At 52.8% G+C, this 17,718-nt stretch overlaps 1 protein-coding gene across 1 annotated transcript; it reads right to left on the reverse strand.

The window, feature by feature from the left end:
• Window positions 1-10,992: 10,992 nt before the first annotated feature.
• Window positions 10,993-13,935, reverse strand: LOC142915794 (uncharacterized). The gene has a single exon (XM_076061470.1). The coding sequence runs from the start codon at window positions 13,923-13,925 to the stop codon at window positions 12,378-12,380; it is 1,548 nt and encodes a 515-aa protein (XP_075917585.1). The 5' UTR covers window positions 13,926-13,935; the 3' UTR covers window positions 10,993-12,377.
• Window positions 13,936-17,718: the final 3,783 nt, after the last annotated feature.

A 17,718-nucleotide genomic window follows, 5' to 3' on the forward strand; every position in this document is an offset into this window, starting at 1 on the left:
CCTTGCCAGGCACGCTGAGGAGAGGCTTGCGGAGCCCCAATGCGGTTTCAGGAAAGGGTGGTCCTGCACAGATGCCATATTTTCTGTCCGTCTGCTACAGCAGAGGTGTAGGGAATTCCAACAAGACCTACATCTCTGCTTTATTGACCTGGTCAAGGCCTATGATACCATCAGTAGGCCTGGGCTCTGGGTCGTTCTTCGTGCTTTTGGAGTACCTGACCCTCTGCTCACGATCATTAAGGACCTTCATGATGGTGAGCGGGCCCGGGTAAAACTACGTGGCCGGGAGTCAGAGCCATTCCCTGTACACCTTGGGGTGCGACAGGGATGTCCTCTGGCTCCCACATTATTTAACATCTATTTTGACCACGTAGTTCGTGAAGCCTTCAATAGCTGTACCGGGGGAATCTCCATATGGTACAGATATAATGGGAGGCTAATCGATGCCCGGGTGCGGTCAAGGGATGGCTCCCTATTGCTCAACCACGTTATGTATGCTGATGATTTGGTAATAGCTGCTCAGTCAGAGGAGGAGTTGGAGACGCTGCTGCTGAGACTGGAGCGTGCCACTAAGAGGTGGGGCCTTACCATCAGCCCCACCAAAACTAAGCACCTGCCTGGGTATTTTGTACCATCGGACACTCCACCCCCACAACTCCCAATCGGTGATGGGGCAGTTGTGGAGAGAGTGGAGAGTTTCCCATACCTGGGCAGTGTGCTTATGACTGGCTCCAGTTTAACAGCAGAGGTCTCACTCCGAATCAGTCGAGCGGCAATATCTTTTCATCGGTTGCGTAACGCTGTGTGGAAGCTACCTGGTCTGTCGCTCCGCACTAAGCTTCAGGTCTTCTCGGCCACGGTCATTCCCTCCCTTCTCTACGCTTGCGAAACGTGGACCCCCCTGGTGGAACATCTTCGCCGGTTAGAAACATTTAGGCTGGCCTGCCTACGATCCATCCTGGGTTTAACCAGACTGGATTGTGTGAGGAGCTCACAAATCCTTGAAAGATCTGGGCAGGGTCCCATCGGTGAGCTCCTCCGGCAGGCAAGGCTGCGATGGCTGGGTCATGTAGCCCGCATGCCCAGCCACCGCATGCCGAAACAGCTTTTGTTTGGCCGGATTGAGGGGGCTAAGCGGGCACGGCACGGGCTAGAGAAGAGATGGAGTGATGTGGTACAGGAGGACGTGGAGCTGAGTGGACTTGCCGATGACTGGTACCAGCGGTGTCAAGATCGGCCTCTGTGGAGGAGGCTCGTGAAGGATGCTACTGGGCAGTTGGAGGCAGTCGCCCTCCAACAACAACGGAGGGCGGAGGAGCGACGCTCACAACAACGAGCGGAACGCCGGGTGGCTAAAGCACAGCAGGTTGGCACAGTAGGGGGCACAGGTGGTGCATCAGCCAGTCATCTCAGTCAGTCGACCCGTGGCACCTGGGTCTGCCCAGTGACCTCCTGCCAGCGGGCGTTCGACACTTCACGTGGCCTCACGGTGCACATAGCCTGGCACAAGCGTCGTGGTGACGTCACCGCCACTTAGTGGCGAATGGCGGTTTTTGTCAGTGTGTATAGGTGCTCGCTAACAGCACTTGCCCCTACAGTCTGTTAAGGCTATACGGGGGATCTTTGTTTTTTGCTTTGTCAGTGTGTGTGTGTCAGTGTGTGTCTGAGTGTGTGTGTGTCAGTGTGTGTGTGTCAGTGTGTGTCTGAGTGACTGAGTGTCTGAGTGAGTGACTGAGTGACTGTCTGAGTGAGTGACTGAGTGTCTGAGTACGTGTCTGAGTGACTGAGTGTCTGAGTGAGTGACTGAGTGAGTGACTGAGTGTCTGAGTACGTGTCTAAGTGACTGAGTGTCTGAGTGAGTGTCTGAGTGAGTGTCTGAGTGACTGAATGAGTGACTGTCTGAGTGTCTGAGTAAGTGTCTGAGTGAGTGACTGAGTGTCTGAGTGAGTGACTGAGTGACTAAGTGAGTGACTGAGTGTCTGAGTGAGTGACTGAGTGAGTGACTGAGTGACTAAGTGAGTGACTGAGTGTCTGAGTGAGTGACTGAGTGTCTGAGTGAGTGACTGAGTGACTAAGTGAGTGACTGAGTGTCTGAGTGAGTGTCTGAGTGAGTGACTGAGTGAGTGACTGTCTGAGTGAGTGTCTGAGTGAATGAGTGTCTGAGTGAGTGACTGAGTGTCTGAGTGAGTGACTGAGTGTCTGAGTGAGTGACTGAGTGACTGAGTGAGTGACTGAGTGTCTGAGTGAGTGTCTGAGTGAGTGACTGAGTGACTGACTGTCTGAGTGAGTGTCTAAGTAAGTGTCTGAGTGAGTGACTGAGTGAGTGACTGAGTGAGTGTCTGAGTGAGTGACTGAGTGAGTGACTGTCTGAGTGAGTGAGTGACTGAGTGTCTGAGTGAGTGACTGAGTGACTAAGTGAGTGACTGAGTGTCTGAGTGAGTGACTGAGTGAGTGACTGTCTGAGTGTCTGAGTGAGTGACTGAGTGTCTGAGTGAGTGACTGAGTGTCTGAGTGAGTGACTGAGTGTTTGAGTGAGTGACTGAGTGACTGAGTGAGTGACTGAGTGTCTGAGTGAGTGTCTGAGTGAGTGACTGAGTGAGTGACTGTCTGAGTGAGTGTCTAAGTAAGTGTCTGAGTGAGTGACTGAGTGAGTGACTGAGTGAGTGTCTGAGTGAGTGACTGAGTGAGTAAGTGAGTGACTGAGTGACTGAGCGAGTGACTGAGTGAGTGTTTGAGTGAGTGAGTGACTGAGTGAGCGAGTGAGTGACTGAGTGAGTGTCTGAGTGAGTGAGTGTCTGAGTGAGTGACTGAGTGAGTGACTGAGTGTGTGACTGAGTGAGTGACTGAGTGAGCCACTCCCAACGCCCTCACCCGCTGCCCTGGAGTCTCCTCACCCTCCTCCTCACCACCCTACACCTCACCACCCAGCCCCTCCTCACCACCCTACACCTCACCACCCTACACCTCCTCACCACCCTACACCTCACCACCCAGCCCCTCCTCACCACCCTACACCTCACCACCCAGCCCCTCCTCACCACCCTACACCTCATCTGCTCCTCCTCACCCTGCATCTCCCCTCCAGCTGGGGTATCTCAGCCATTATGTCGTCTATCTGCTTGAGAATCCGGCACTCCTCCACCCTCTTGAGACTCGCCACCCTCTCCTCCTCCTCCTCCTCCTCCGCCTCGTCGCCCGACTTGCAGTCGCCATCATCGGCTGCACTGCGTGATCTCCGTAGTCTCCTCCTCCTCCTCTTCTTCTTCTTCCTCCTCCTCCTCGTCTTCCTCTCCTCCTCCTCCTCGTTCTCCTCCTCCTCGTTGTCCGCCACCTCCCCATCGTCTCGTGCTCTGTCGACGCTCGGCTGCAGGCGGCTGGCGCAAAACTTCAGCAGCAGCCTGCGGACGCCCCCCGTAGACTCCACCACCTCCTCCTCCTCGTTCCCCCGCTCCTTCACCTCGTCCCCCTCCACCACCTCCTCCTCGTCCCTCCGCTCCATCACCTCGTCACCCTCCACCACCTCCTCCTCGTCCCACCGCACCTTCACCTCGTCACCCTCCACCACCTCCTCCTCCTCGTCCCTCCGCTCCTTCACCTCGTTACCCTCCACCACCTCCTCCTCGCCCCTCCGCTCCTTCGCCTCGTCACCCTCCACCACCTCCTCCGGCGATGAAGAAGACGACGACGATGCGTCCGAGAACGACCAACAGCTGGGCGACGATGACGACGCTCTCTGCTGCCGGTATTGTTGCTGAATTTGTCTCCGTCGCTGCCGCTGCTTCTCCAGGGCGCGACCCCGGCGCCTCCCGGCGGGCGGTGGTGGCGGCTCAGCCAGCGGCCGCGGCATCAGCGAGAAGAAGTGGAACGTCGCCCCACGCGGGGCCGAGCGCCGCTTGCCCGCGACTGCCGCCACCGGCAGCGGCGGCGGAGGAGGCGGAGGAGGCGGAGGAGCGCGGCAGGTAGAAGAGCCCGGGCAGGGATCGGGATTCGGTCCCGCCGGGTAATCCGCCGCCACAGCCTCCCGCCGCTTGCTTAGCGGCGACCACCCGGTCAAAACCTCCTCCTCTTCCTCCTCCGCCTTCATCGCCGCCTCGGCCTCCTCTTCCCCTCCTCCTCCTCTCGCTCCGCCTCCTCCTCCGCCCCTCCTGCTGCTCCCCCTCCTGCCCATGCCCTGCCACCAAAAGTCGAAGTGTCTCTTCCACGCCGCACGCGGTCCAACCGCGGCCTCCCTGCGTCTCTCCTCCTCCTCCTCCTCGCCTGCCGCCTCGTCAGCGCCGAGCGCCGGCCCCGACTCTCCGCCGCCGTCTCCGCGCTCCGGGGCGACCCTCGGGCCGATTCCCGGCGTCGGTGTCGGCCGGGCGCCGCCGCCGCCGGAGTCTCCTGGCGGCGCCCCCCCCCTCGAGAGCCCGGAGCGTCACGGGGCGACGAAGACGACGGCCGCGGCGGGGAGGCCCCGGCGCGGGCCCCGGCCCCCCGGCGTCGTCGTTGTGGAGCGGGCGAGCGACCTTGGAGGGCTCCGCGTGGGACTCGGCTCCTCCTCCTCCGGCGTCGTCCGCGGAGTGCTTGAGCACCCGGATGGGCCAGGAGGAGCGAGCCCTCGCGGAGGGGGCGGCAGTGGTCGTGGTCGGGGTCGGGGCCGGGGCCGGGGGAGGCTGTCTGGGAGGCCGCTGGTGAGCGGGGAGGGCCGGAGGAGAGGGAGGAGACGCGGGATCAGATTCCAGCATTCAGCACGCAAAAGTCCTGGTAGAACACCTCTGATGCACGTGACGTGCCCTGTGAACACCTCTGATGCACCACGGTGCCTTGTGAACGCCTCTGATGCACCACAGTGCCTTGTGAACGCCTCTGATGCACCACGGTGCCTTGTGAACGCCTCTGATGCACCACAGTGCCTTGTGAACGCCTCTGATGCACGTGACATGCCTTGTGAACGCCTCTGATGCACGTGACGTGCCTTGTGAACGCCTCTGATGCACCACGGTGCCTTGTGAACGCCTGTGATGTACCACAGTGCCTTGTGAACGCCTCTGATGCACGTGACGTGCCTTGTGAACGCCTCTGATGCACGTGACGTGCCTTGTGAACGCCTCTGATGCACCACGGTGCCTTGTGAATGCCTCTGATCTACCACAGTGCCTTGTGAACGCCTCTGATGCACGTGACGTGCCTTGTGAACGCCTCTGATGCACCACGGTGCCTTGTGAATGCCTCTGATGCACCACAGTGCCTTTTGAACGCCTCTGATGCACCACGTGCCTTGTGAACGCCTCTGATGCACCACAGAGCCTTGTGAACGCCTCTGATGCACGTGACGTGCCTTGTGAACGCCTCTGATGCACCACAGAGCCGCGTCATCCCCTGCGCCACGGAGCGGCTGCACGCCGGCTCCCGGGGGTCACGTGACCCATGGGGCTCCGTGACCGCTCCGGGACCCGTGGCCTCCACGGACCCGGCGAGACTCCGGCAGCGGCCTCCGGGACCCGCGGGGCCTTCGGAGCCGGGTCGACCCCCGGGGCACCCCTGGCCTGGCCAGCCGGTGAGGGGCGGTGATGGCTGTGTTGTGTTCACTGTGTTGTGTTGGCTGTGTTGTGTTGGCTGTGTTGTGTTGGCTGTGCTGTGTTCGCTGTGTTGTGTTGGCTGTGCTGTGCTGGCTGTGTTGTGTTCGCTGTGCTGTCTTCGCTGTGCTGTGTTCACTGTGTTCGCTGTGTTGTGTTTGCTGTGTTGTGTTTGCTGTGCTGTTCGCTGTGCTGTGTTTGCTGTGTTGTGTTCGCTGTGTTGTGTTCGCTGTGTTGGCTGTGTTGTGTTGTGTTCGCTGTGTTGGCTGTGTTGTGTTGTGTTCGCTGTGTTGGCTGTGTTGTGTTGTGTTCGCTGTGTTCGCTGTGCTGTGTTGGCTGTGTTGTGTTGGCTGTGCTGTGTTCGCTGTGTTGTGTTGGCTGTGTTCGCTGTGTTGTGCTGTTTTGGCTGTGTTGTGTTCGCTGTGTTCGCTGTGCTGTGTTGGCTGTGTTGTGTTTGCTGTGTTGGCTGTGTTGTGCTGTGTTGGCTGTGTTGGCTGTGTTGTGTTCGCTGTGTTCGCTGTGTTTGCTGTGTTGGCTGTGCTGTGTTCGCTGTGCTGTGTTCGCTGTGTTCGCTGTGTTGTGTTCGCTGTGTTTGCTGTGTTGGCTGTGTTGTGTTCGCTGTGCTGTGTTCGCTGTGTTCGCTGTGTTGTGTTTGCTGTGTTGGCTGTGTTGTGTTGGCTGTGCTGTGTTCGCTGTGTTGTGTTCGCTGTGTTGTGTTGGCTGTGCTGTGTTCACTGTGTTGTGTTCGCTGTGTTAGCTGTGCTGTGTTCGCTGTGTTGGCTGTGCTGTGTTGGCTGTGTTGTGTTCACTGTTGGCTGTGTTGTGTTCGCTGTGTTGGATGTGTTGTGTTCGCTGTGTTGTATTGGCTGTGCTGTGTTCGCTGTGTTGGCTGTGCTGTGTTCGCTGTGTTGGCTGTGCTGTGTTGGCTGTGCTGTGTTCGCTGTGTTGTGTTCACTGTGTTGTGTTCGCTGTATTCGCTGTGCTGTGTTCGCTGTGTTGTGTTCGCTGTGTTGTGTTCGCTGTTCGCTGTTTGGTGTTTCCCACGAGGGCGACCGCGGTGTGTTGTCAGTGACTCGCGGTCTCTGTGGCGATCTATGTGGCGCGGCAGTCGAAGCCCAACGGGGCAGGTCGCGTGCGGCGGGCCGAGGCGTGGGGGTGGCCGCCGCCTCTCCCCGAGTCGTCTTGGCCAGCGTGGAAGAGCAGGCCGACACATTTACCCCCCCCCCCCCATCGAGAGGGGGTCGCTCGCTCTTGCCCTGTGCTTCTCCTTCCGCAGCGCCGAGCGCCGGGCCACCGGGGGGGCGGCGGCCCGGTGGCCCGGTACCTCCGTACCCCGGTGCCGCCCCCCCGGTTGTTCCGCACCCCGGCACCGGAGCTCTTCTCTGCCGTGCAGCGTGGCGAGCTGCGAGACGACTCCCAGCCAAGTCTCGTCGATATCGTCCTCCTGCAGCTCCACCAGCACCACCAGCAGCAGCAGGTCCTCCTCCAGCAGCAGGTCCACCACCACCACCAGCAGGTCTACCACCTCCACCAGCAGCAGCCACAGCAGCAGCAGCAGGTCCACTACCACCACCACCAGCAGCAGGTCCACCACCTCCACCACCAGCAGCAGCAGCAGCAGCAACAGCAGCGGGTGCTGCAAGCGGGGTCGTCCTGCGTGGTTCTCAAGGGGTCTCAGATTCCAGCTGGGCTCTGCAGGACTCTCACGGGTCCCTCCGTCAACTCCAGCACCTCCACCACCTCCACCGCCGTCTGCTCCAGCACCTCCACCGCCGTATGCTCCAGCACCTCCACCGCCGTCTGCTCCACCACCTCCACCGCCGTCTGCTCCAGCACCTCCACCGCCATCTGCTCCAGCACCTCCACCGCCGTCTGCTCCACCACCTCCACCGCCGTCTGCTCCACCTCCTCCACCGCCGTCTGCTCCACCTCCTCGCGCTCCTCCCGCTGGTGCTCCTCCGCCTCCCCGAGGACAGCGGCTGCTGCCGCGTTAGCTCGGAAGAGCAAAGCGAACGCGCGCGAAAGGCTCCGGGTGAGAGGCCACGATCCCCTTAGGTTGACTCAGACTAAAATAAAACTTGGGGGGGTAGGGGGGGGAGGGGAGGGGGGGTGATATGGCCCGGCGGTGGCATGTTCGAGATTCGGTTCGGATCTCGCAGGCCACCCCAGCGATTACGTGAAAAGAGTAGCCCATCGTGGTCCATGTGAGTGATGTTTTAAACATTGACACTGCGCCTACATCAGTTGGGACCGCACGTAGCAGCGACAGTCTCCTCCCGACTGGCCCCCACTTGCAGGCCGGGCGTCACGTGGTGCAGCACGAGGACAGCTGCCACTGGGAGAGCTGGCGGGTGCCCTTTCAAACGTCTGATTTAAAGCTTTCGCGACTGCAGTAATTCATATTCTTAGCTCTTTCGGTAAAGTCACGTTCAAGGGAAACAATAAAATAATAAAATATATAAAACAATAAAAATTCTGATGACGACTGTTTGTGTTATGGTCGAAACGTCGTGATAATTTTTATTGTTTTATATATATTTTATTATTTTATTGTTTCCCTTCAACGTGACTTTACCGAAAGAGCTAAGAATAGAAACAAATAATTATTTAACTTAAAACTCGGAACCATCCGTCCGTCCGTGTGTCCATCCTCCCGCGTGCCCGTTTCTCTCCCCGTGCTTTTGAGTGACTTCGCGTTATCGTGCAACGCGGCACGGGGTGATGCGAGACGGTTTAAGTCTGGTCGAACCGAGTCCTCGCCCACGGGTGGCGGAACGAGTTAAATTCATGGGAACAAAAATCCCGTGCTGGTGGCGAGAGAAGAGCGATAGGGAGGGCGACTGACCGCCAGCGAGCGACCGGAAGCCGATCGGCGATTCACCGGATCGTCGATCGCCTTCGACGCCGCTTGGCCCTCGAGCGCCGTCGCTCAAGGGCCAAGCGGCGTCCATCCCCGGCGCTGACGGCGTGTCCGCGCGCGTCCGTCCGTCTGCGTGTCCGTGCCCTCAGGTGCGATACCTGAACCGCGCGTTCCTGCTGCTGCGTCGCCTGCTGCCGCTGGACCGCCTCCGGCCGTCGCGGGTGGCGACGCTGCGTGCGACGGTTCGCTACGTCGGCCTGCTGCAGGCCGTGCTGGCGGAGACCGCCGCGGCATGCGGCTCCTCCCCGAGTGGCGCGTGACAGCGCGGGGTGTGTGTGTTTGGTGAAGGGTGTCCCGCCGACTCGGCCAGGTGCGTACACGTAGGTGCGTGTGAGTCGGAGATGCGGGAGCGGGGGGGGGGGAAGGACAAAAACAGTTCTAAGTAATCTTCTTTGGTTCTTTCGGTAAAGTCACGTAGAATGAGAATAAAATAATAAAATAACACAATAAAATTCTCACGACGTTTTGGTCACAACGCAATGCATTGTTGTGAAATGTTAAACTTTAAAAATCTTAACTATTTTTTTGTGCTTCGGAAACGTGTACGAAAAAGGGGGGGGAACCCGCCCCTCTCTCTGGACGAACAGCGTCGACAGACAGACGCCTTCGAGATGAATCGAAGCGTCTGTTTCCTTGATGGTTTATGGCTTGAGGAAGACCCGAACAAAACCAGGACACAAACACACACACGAACGCACACACACACACAGACCACGCCCCCCCCCCCCCCCCCCCTTTTCCACTGCGCGAAGAGAATTGTCTTTGAATATAACGGTCAGCCGCATTTTCAAAAGTCAGTCAAGAGTGAAGCAGCGAGTCAAGACAGATCAGCGAGTCAAGACGTCCACAGGACGAGCAGTCGCATGGAGCGGCTGGCTCCGAGCCTCGCTGAGTAGTGAGGATCGCATGAGTCGCCATGTATCAACGAAAGTGAGTCATACAGCAGTGGAGAGAAACTGCTATCAGCGAATCAGCGCTGAGAGCGCTCGAGCATCTCCACAGAGAAAGCACATGCAACGTAGCTGAACCAGCAGCGGAAAAGCTTGGACAGCCGCCAACAAATTCAGCAAACCAGCGACCAAGCGCGTGCGACTTGAGTCATACAGCAGTGGAGGAAACCTGCTGCCAGAGAGCCGCCAACAACCTCAACAAAGAGAGCACGTGCAACTCGGCTCACTCAGCAGAAGAAAACTTGACCTGTCGCCCGCGAGCGCAGCGTCAGATACTACAGCAGCGGAAAGAGCGCGGCCAGCAACGCCAAGCAAGAGCGTGCAGCAGCTCAACCAGCAGTGGAGAGAAACTGCTGTCAGCGAACCAGCACGGGCGCGTTCGCGCATCTTCAAGGAGAGGGAGCGCGCGCCACCAGCGTGCCATCAGCACCAGCATCAGCACCAGCGCGTGCCAACATTAACCACCAGCGTGCCACAGCGCGCAACTTTGCATCACCAGGGCTGAGAGGGCAGCGGCCCCGCACTCAACACCCATCGGCGCGACGACGGCGAGCGTCGTGCTGACTCATCCAGCCAGCAGTGGACAGAAACTGGCAGCCGTTCGTATGCAACCCCTCCTCCACACTCCCTCCTCACTCCCCCACCGCGCCGCAACACACAGGAAACACATTTTGAACACAAGAGATGCTAACCTCGGCGTCTGCTTTACGCAAGGAATTGAACCATTGATAAAGAAGACACACGATACGCATATCGGGATAATCAAGAAGGGTGCCACTCCAAGGTGGTGCATTAAAAATCAATTCATAAAGAAAAATACTGCTGTCATTGATGAGTTGCATAATAACCAATCGTCCTACTGTTAACAACGTGATAATTGACTTGAAGGTCTATGAATGGATGTGGTACTGTGTGGGCAATGTTTAAACACGAATTTACAAATTATAAGGTTAAGGTTTTGATAGAATAGTTGCATGTTTTAATCTCTCTCTGAACAACCGATTGATTGTGTTACGCGTCGGGAATTAACCACAGGTGCCGCTATCGAGGTGAAACAACGCAATCGTGATGGTATCATGTTAACGCTGTGTTGAAATTCAAACATCCCGAGATTGAGTTTTCATATTATCCAAAAATTAAAGTTAGCTAGAAAATAAAATTGATTAAAGCAGGTTTGTGTGTGATTCTTCCTGAAATTCTGCATATTGTTCTGCGTATGAGATCTGAATCCTGGGGACCTATCATAAGCACACTATCACCACACATAATCCAAAACACACAATTCATAATGTTCAATCGAGAGTAATCATATCCTTATCGATAATACGGAATTAAAGAGCAGAGTCGAATCGACTCTCTCTCATTCACGCTCACAAAGCCTGCGTCACTGCATACGATTAATCGCGTTGTTCCAATTCATAACACAATCCTCGTCACCGAGGCTCGACTTATTATCATAACGACCTGCATTATCATAACCACGCCCACTCGCATACATTAATACGATTATCTCTCGAATCAGCATAATTTATGTGCATAATTACACAAATTAACATAATTTCGGATAAATTATGCAAATTTCATTTAATTTTCATTATTTTCATCAATTTTCATAACACCTATATATACAACAGTGTGTACACTGTGTGTGTACACTATGTGTGTGTGTGTGTACACTGTGTGTACACTATGTGTGTGTGTACACTGTGTTTGTACACTATGTGTACACTGTGTGTGGAAGCCAACTGTGGACCGGTTTTGGTGGACAATGTCTCAACAGCAGTGGGGCTTGCTTCAAGCCATGGTTGTGAACATCCAGACGTTAATCAGCAAGGAGCATTTCTAGTCCAAGTTCGACAAAATCTACGTCAACACGTAAGACAAAATTATAATTCGTGTTGTAGAGAATGTATCTCCGCTACGTGTAACTTTAAGGTGGTATGCCTTGTAACTGATGAATGGTCCGAGTGTGCTTCCTATTTCAAAGACAATGAGTTGCTCCAGATGCTTCGTGGAACACAAAAACACCGTTTGACCTGTATCACAAGAACAACGGGTCTCACCTGAGTTCTCTGTACAGGTTACTTACAAAACACACACACACGCACTTTGTCCTAACATCACTTATTCAATGTTTGACCTTTATAAATAAAATGTTGCATGTACACACAGGAATTTTAACAAAATTAAATTACTGCAGTGAAATATACTGCATCAGATAACATCTGATTAAGAAGCTACTTGAAAAAAAATATGCACCGTCTGCTTAACAGTGGATGTAAAACATACTATTGTGTCATTCAAAACGAGTAGGCCATTGCATGCTGGCGAATTCTAAACATTAGTGACAAATTACACAACTGAGATGAAACATCAATCATCGCCCCCTACTGACAGCCTCTTGTTCACATACTCTTTGGTTCTTTCAGTGAAGTCACGTAGGCAGAAAAAATAATAATAGATCACGACGTTTCGATCGTAACACAAGCGGTCGTCCTGAGGCGGAAAAAATAATAAATGCAGGCCGGTGCAGGGCCACCACCCTGTGCCACACAGGGGCAGCTGCTACTTGGGGATGCTCTTCGAGTGTTTCAGACGAGGTACAATACAAAACTCGGAGATGCCGAGGCGGTTAAGCAAGCGCCGAGTAAATGCAATTATTATAACATAGTGAATGCTTGGGAGCTTATTGTCTCTCGCTCCTGGTTAGAGATCTACCCAACCCACAGGTCCACAAAGACTGGCCGCCCTTACTCTGCAGGTTGAACTAGGAACTGAGTGTCCAACTTCACATTCTTGTCATTAAAGGCCTGTGACAAAGGTGCATCCATTGTAGCGACATCGTCTCAAGCTTACACATCTACCGGGTCTCCACTTGACTTTGTATTGTCTAGGAGCAAGTCCACCCACACCTCCACTTCCACAAACTGCTGGGGGTTGCCTCGCTCTGCCTCAGTCAGAATTCTCCTCCTGCTTCACGATGTGAAGGTCCCATTTTGGAGTTGAATCTTCATCTTCACATTTTATCTTCACTTCTTCGCTCATCACCTCTTCACATTTCACCATCACCTCTTCATATTCCACCTTTATACCTTTAAAAGTGTCCAAGCTGGGATTTTCGTCCGGTTCTTGTTTCATGAGGGATGGGCTCATTGCGGCACTTTGACTTTCACAAGCTGATTTCAGACTCCGACTCCGCTCCTTGTGATGCTTTTGTGTTCTCTGGTGTCTTCGAAGATTTGATGAATCTGCAAACGGCTTCCCGCACAGAGTACACTTGAAGGGTTTCTCTCCCGTATGTGTTCTCTGGTGTTTTACAAGAGCAGATGACTGTGCAAACGCCTGCACGCACTCACTGCACTTGAAGGGTTTCTCTATCGTGTGTGTTCTCTGGTGTACTTCAAGATTTGATGAACGTGCAAATGCCTTCCCGCACAGAGTGCACCTGAAAAGTTTCTCTCCCGTGTGTGTTCTCTGGTGTTTTACAAGACCAGATGACCATGAAAATGCCTTCCCACAAACACTGCACTTGAACGGTTTCTCTCCCGTGTGTGTTCTCTGGTGTGTTTTAAGAACAAATGAACCTGAAAATGTCTTCCCACAAACACTGCACTTGAAGGGTTTATCTCCTGTGTGTGTTCTCTGGTGTATTACAAGATTATATGACTGTGTAAACGCCACCCCGCACATCGTGCACCTGAAGGGTTTCTCTCCCGTGTGTGTTCTCTGGTGTGTTTTAAGAGCAGATGACCGTGAAAATGCCGTCCCACACACACTGCACTTGAAGGGTTTCTCTCCCGTGTGTGTTCTCTGGTGTTTTTTAATATTAGATGAATCTGGAAATGCCTTCCCACACACACTGCACTTGAAGGGTTTCTCTCCCGTGTGTGTTGTCTGGTGAATTTTAAGAGCAGATGACTGTGAAAATGCCTTCCCACAAACACTGCACTTGAAGGGTTTCTCTCCTGTGTGTGTTCTCTGGTGTATTACAAGATTATATGACTGTGTAAACGCCACCCCGCACATCGTGCACCTGAAGGGTTTCTCTCCCGTGTGTGTTCTCTGGTGTGTTTTAAGAGCAGATGACCGTGAAAATGCCGTCCCACACACACTGCACTTGAAGGGTTTCTCTCCCGTGTGTGTTCTCTGGTGTTTTTTAATATTAGATGAATCTGGAAATGCCTTCCCACACACACTGCACTTGAAGGGTTTCTCTCCCGTGTGTGTTCTCTGGTGAATTTTAAGAGCAGATGACTGTGAAAATGCCTTCCCACACACAGTGCACTTGAAGGGTTTCTCTCCCGTGTGTGTTCTCTGGTGTTTCTTAAGAGTCGATGAATCTGAAAATGCCTTGTCACACACAGTGCACTTGAAGGGTTTCTCTCCTGTGCGAGTTCTCTGGTGCTGTGTCAAATTTCCAGTCCGATCCGTGCCGTATGCACGCTGGTCGCATTGTTGACTTGTCGTACCGAGCTGCTGTGCTGAGTGCATTTGCTCCATCAGACCAGTGTCAGCTGCAGACAGAAAATAAGAATATCCACACCATCGACACGTCAGTATCGAGCCATGGAGGAATTAATATATACAGTCACACGTGACTTACACGTCTATATTCATTCATATATTCATGACTAGCTGCACTACCCGGCTTCGCCCGGGACTTGGATCCCCACGTCCGGTCGCCTTTGTCTCCCCAGTGGCGATGTTTACACCACAACAGTTACTCGTTTAAGGCTGAGTCAACCTAGGGGAGGCCCAGAAGCGGTTCAAATAATCGTCACCGGTGGTGGCCGTGAGCGGGAATCGAACTCGGGTCGCCGGGTTCGTAGCGTGGTGTAGCGCTAACCGCTACACTACAATGAGTTACTCTTCCACACACACACACAGACACACACACAGACACACACACACAGACAGACACACACAGACACACACACAGACAACGCTAACCGCTACACTACAATGCGTGACGCTTCCACATGCGAGGGTCACGTGACAGATTTGACGTCACAGCTCACTTGCCGTCCAAAAAATCTATACATTATTGAGCTCCCCTCCCCCCCCCAACAAAAACACAAAAGTGTATTTGTATAATGTTTGCACGGTGTACAGTCTGGAAAGTACCCACATGGCAAATTTCCAGTTTGTTGCATGTCGGGAAGTACGCTAAACATTTTGAACAGACAACACACACAATCACAACTTTGCCTTTTATATATATTTGGAGATGCAGTGAAAAACTTTCTCAAAATTCATCACGCGGTTTCAGCTTTTTGATTTTCAGTTTTATTTATTTTGGTTATAGTCCCATGAGCCATTCGGCTCTTGAATCGGGTGCAACCACAACAAGCAACAAAACAAAAACACGACCAAGAAAATCATCTTACAGTGACTATGTGTGACTGTGCAAACAGCACTGTCATGGCACGCAATGAGAGGGCAAATGTCATAAATATTCCTGTAAGCCCTCGCATCTTCAACATTAATGTTGCCATAGAAACGTTGTGGGGTTTTTTGCTTCATTGTAAAAAAAGAAAAATTATTATCTGTTATTTTAATTTTATTTTCTATCTACGTGACTTCAACGAAAGAAACAAGAATATTAATTCCTGCAGTCACCAAAGTTTTAAGTCAAAACATTCACACACGTTGACAAAGCCTCACCTTGTGTTGTTGTGGGCAGGTCGCTTCTGACAACAAGAGCGGTATAGCAGCTCAAGCGGGCTTGGCCTGGTAACAAAAGAAAATAAAAACTGCGTGAATATTTACAATAAATCAAAGTTACAAAGTGGCGAGCCGGGTGAAGACAAATTAAACTTAAGCGAGATAATTAAAGTGAATGCAATCAGGCGAGGGCAGGAGGCAAGGCCTCGCGTGGCTAGGCCCCGCATTGTAAAGTTCCAACCTGGACATCGATTCCGATGCTCGCTGCTACTCAACTGACATCCCTACGAGAGAGAGAGGCTCTACCTTGGTAAACAACAACAACAACCACCACCACCACCACAACGATGAGAATTTCTCACCTCGGATTTCAGTGCAAGCGCGCACACGGCAGCTTCCTGTTACCTCGCGACAGCAGGAACTAGTATGACGTCACTTCCCTCCCACGAGCGGCTCTCCAACTGAATAAATTATGTTAATGACGCCGGCCCACACGTCGAGGGATGGGGGCGTCGGCGCTGAACCCGTCGCAACTCGCGACGGCTTTAACGGAGACATTATGCTAATGAGCCGCCAGTCACTGGGCGTAGCTTTGCCCAAATAAGGATTGCCACTGGAACGATATCGGCAGTGACCCAGGCGGAGGTGACGTCACGCTCAAGGGCGCGGTGGACGGGGGAGGGGTGAATACCTTGGTGACACGACGTCACTAGCGAGGTACACCTCCCACTCTCGTTTCACGCCGATGAGGTAATGCAGAGTGGTGACGTCACAGAGTGGGAGTTTAAGTTGATTTCGATTCATTCTCCATTGCTCCCTCCCTTGGGTGTGTGAGCTCAGCAACAACGTGGACATTATTGTGTATACACCGTGTGTGTGTACACTGTGTGTGTGTACACCATGTGTCACTGTGTGTCACTGTGTCGCTGTTTCACTGAGTACCTGGTGTGGTGTAAACATCGCCACTAGGGAGACAAAGGCGGTCGGGCGTGGTGCTGGCCACCCACCCCCTCGTGTACCGTTCCGGCCTTCATAGGTGCTCGCTAACAGCACTTGCCCCTACAGTCTGTTAAGGCTATACAGGGGATCTTTGTCTTTGTGTGTCACTGTGCCTGGCACAAGCGTCGTGGTGACGTCACCGCCACTTAGTGGCGAATGGCGGTTGTAGTGTCACTGTGTGTGTACACTGTGTGTGTGTACATTGTGTGTGTACACTATGTGTATACATTGTGTGTCTACACTGTGTGTGTACACTGTTTGTGTGTACACTGTGTGTACATTGTGTGTGTACACTGTGTATAAACTGTGTGTACAGTGTGTGTACACTGTGTGTGTACATTGTGTGTACACTGTGTGTATACTGTGTGTACACTGTGTACAGTGTGTGTGCACAGTGTGCACACACACTGTACACACTGTGTGTACAGTGTGTGCGCACTGTGTGTACATTGTGTGTACACTGTGTGTGTGCACTGTGTGTGTGTGTACACTGCGTGTACACTGTTTGTGTCCGAACCCCCGGCAAGGCCATCTACTTAATGACGAGAGAAAATTCACACGAAATGTACTTTTCAATGAAGTCTTCCAGATGTAAATTGATACAAGCTTTTAATGAGGAAATAAAATCATCTAATTCAAAACACAACACTATTAAAAGATGTTTCATTTTAAAACTTCAAAACGGAGCACGGGGTACTTGCGTGAATGCGTCCTTCAAGTGCAAATGTTGTGACTTTCCTGGCCTGAAGGCCGTCAATGTGTTGGACCATTATTGGTGCACAGCGTCTCAACAACAGCAGTGGAGCTTGCTTCAACCGATGGTTACGAACATCCAGACGTGAATCAGCAAGGTGCATTTCCAGTCCCAGTTAGACAAAATCTACGTCAACACGTAATACAAAACTACAATTCGTGTTGTAGAGAATGTACCTCCTCCTATACGTGTAACTTTTAAGTGGTATGCCTTGTAACTGATGAATGATCCGAGTGTGCTTCCTATGTCAAAGACGATGAGTTGCTCCAGAGGCAGACGCTTCGTGAAACACAAAAGTACCCTTTGACCTGTATCACAAGAACAACGGGTCTCACCTGAGTTCTCTGTACAGGTTACTTCCAAAACACACACACTTTGTCCTAACATCACTTATTCAATGTTTGACCCTCAGACAAAATGTGACATGCACGCGCACAATCAGACAAGTATTCATTCTAAATCATTGACGGGCATATTAACAACATTGAATTACTGCAGCGAAATTGACTGCATCACGTTACATCGTATTAACAAGAAGTTATTTTACAAATACGCACCGTCTGCTTAACAGTGTATGTACACCGTACTATTGTTGCGTCATTCAAAACGAGTAGGCCGTTGCATGCTGGCGTCTGGGTCAAAATGTAGCAAATTCTAAACATTACGCTACAAATAATAGATGAGGGCGTTTTGATGGCAACACAAGCAATCGCCATCAGGTGGGACAAGCACAGCAGCAAGAAGAAGAAACTGCTGGAGTAGGCGCCTACTATTTCAGCAGTTTCTCTTGCTGTGGTTGTCCCACCTGATGCCGATTGCTCGTGTTGTGATCTAAACGCCATGATCTGTTATGTTTCTACCCACGTGATGATTTTA

The sequence above is a fragment of the Petromyzon marinus genome, unplaced genomic scaffold (genome assembly GCF_048934315.1).
Source record: "Petromyzon marinus isolate PM22_M1 ecotype Great Lakes invasive population unplaced genomic scaffold, UKy_Petmar_22M1.pri1.0 PM_G_Scaffold_35, whole genome shotgun sequence".
NCBI classification, from domain to species: domain Eukaryota; kingdom Metazoa; phylum Chordata; class Hyperoartia; order Petromyzontiformes; family Petromyzontidae; genus Petromyzon; species Petromyzon marinus.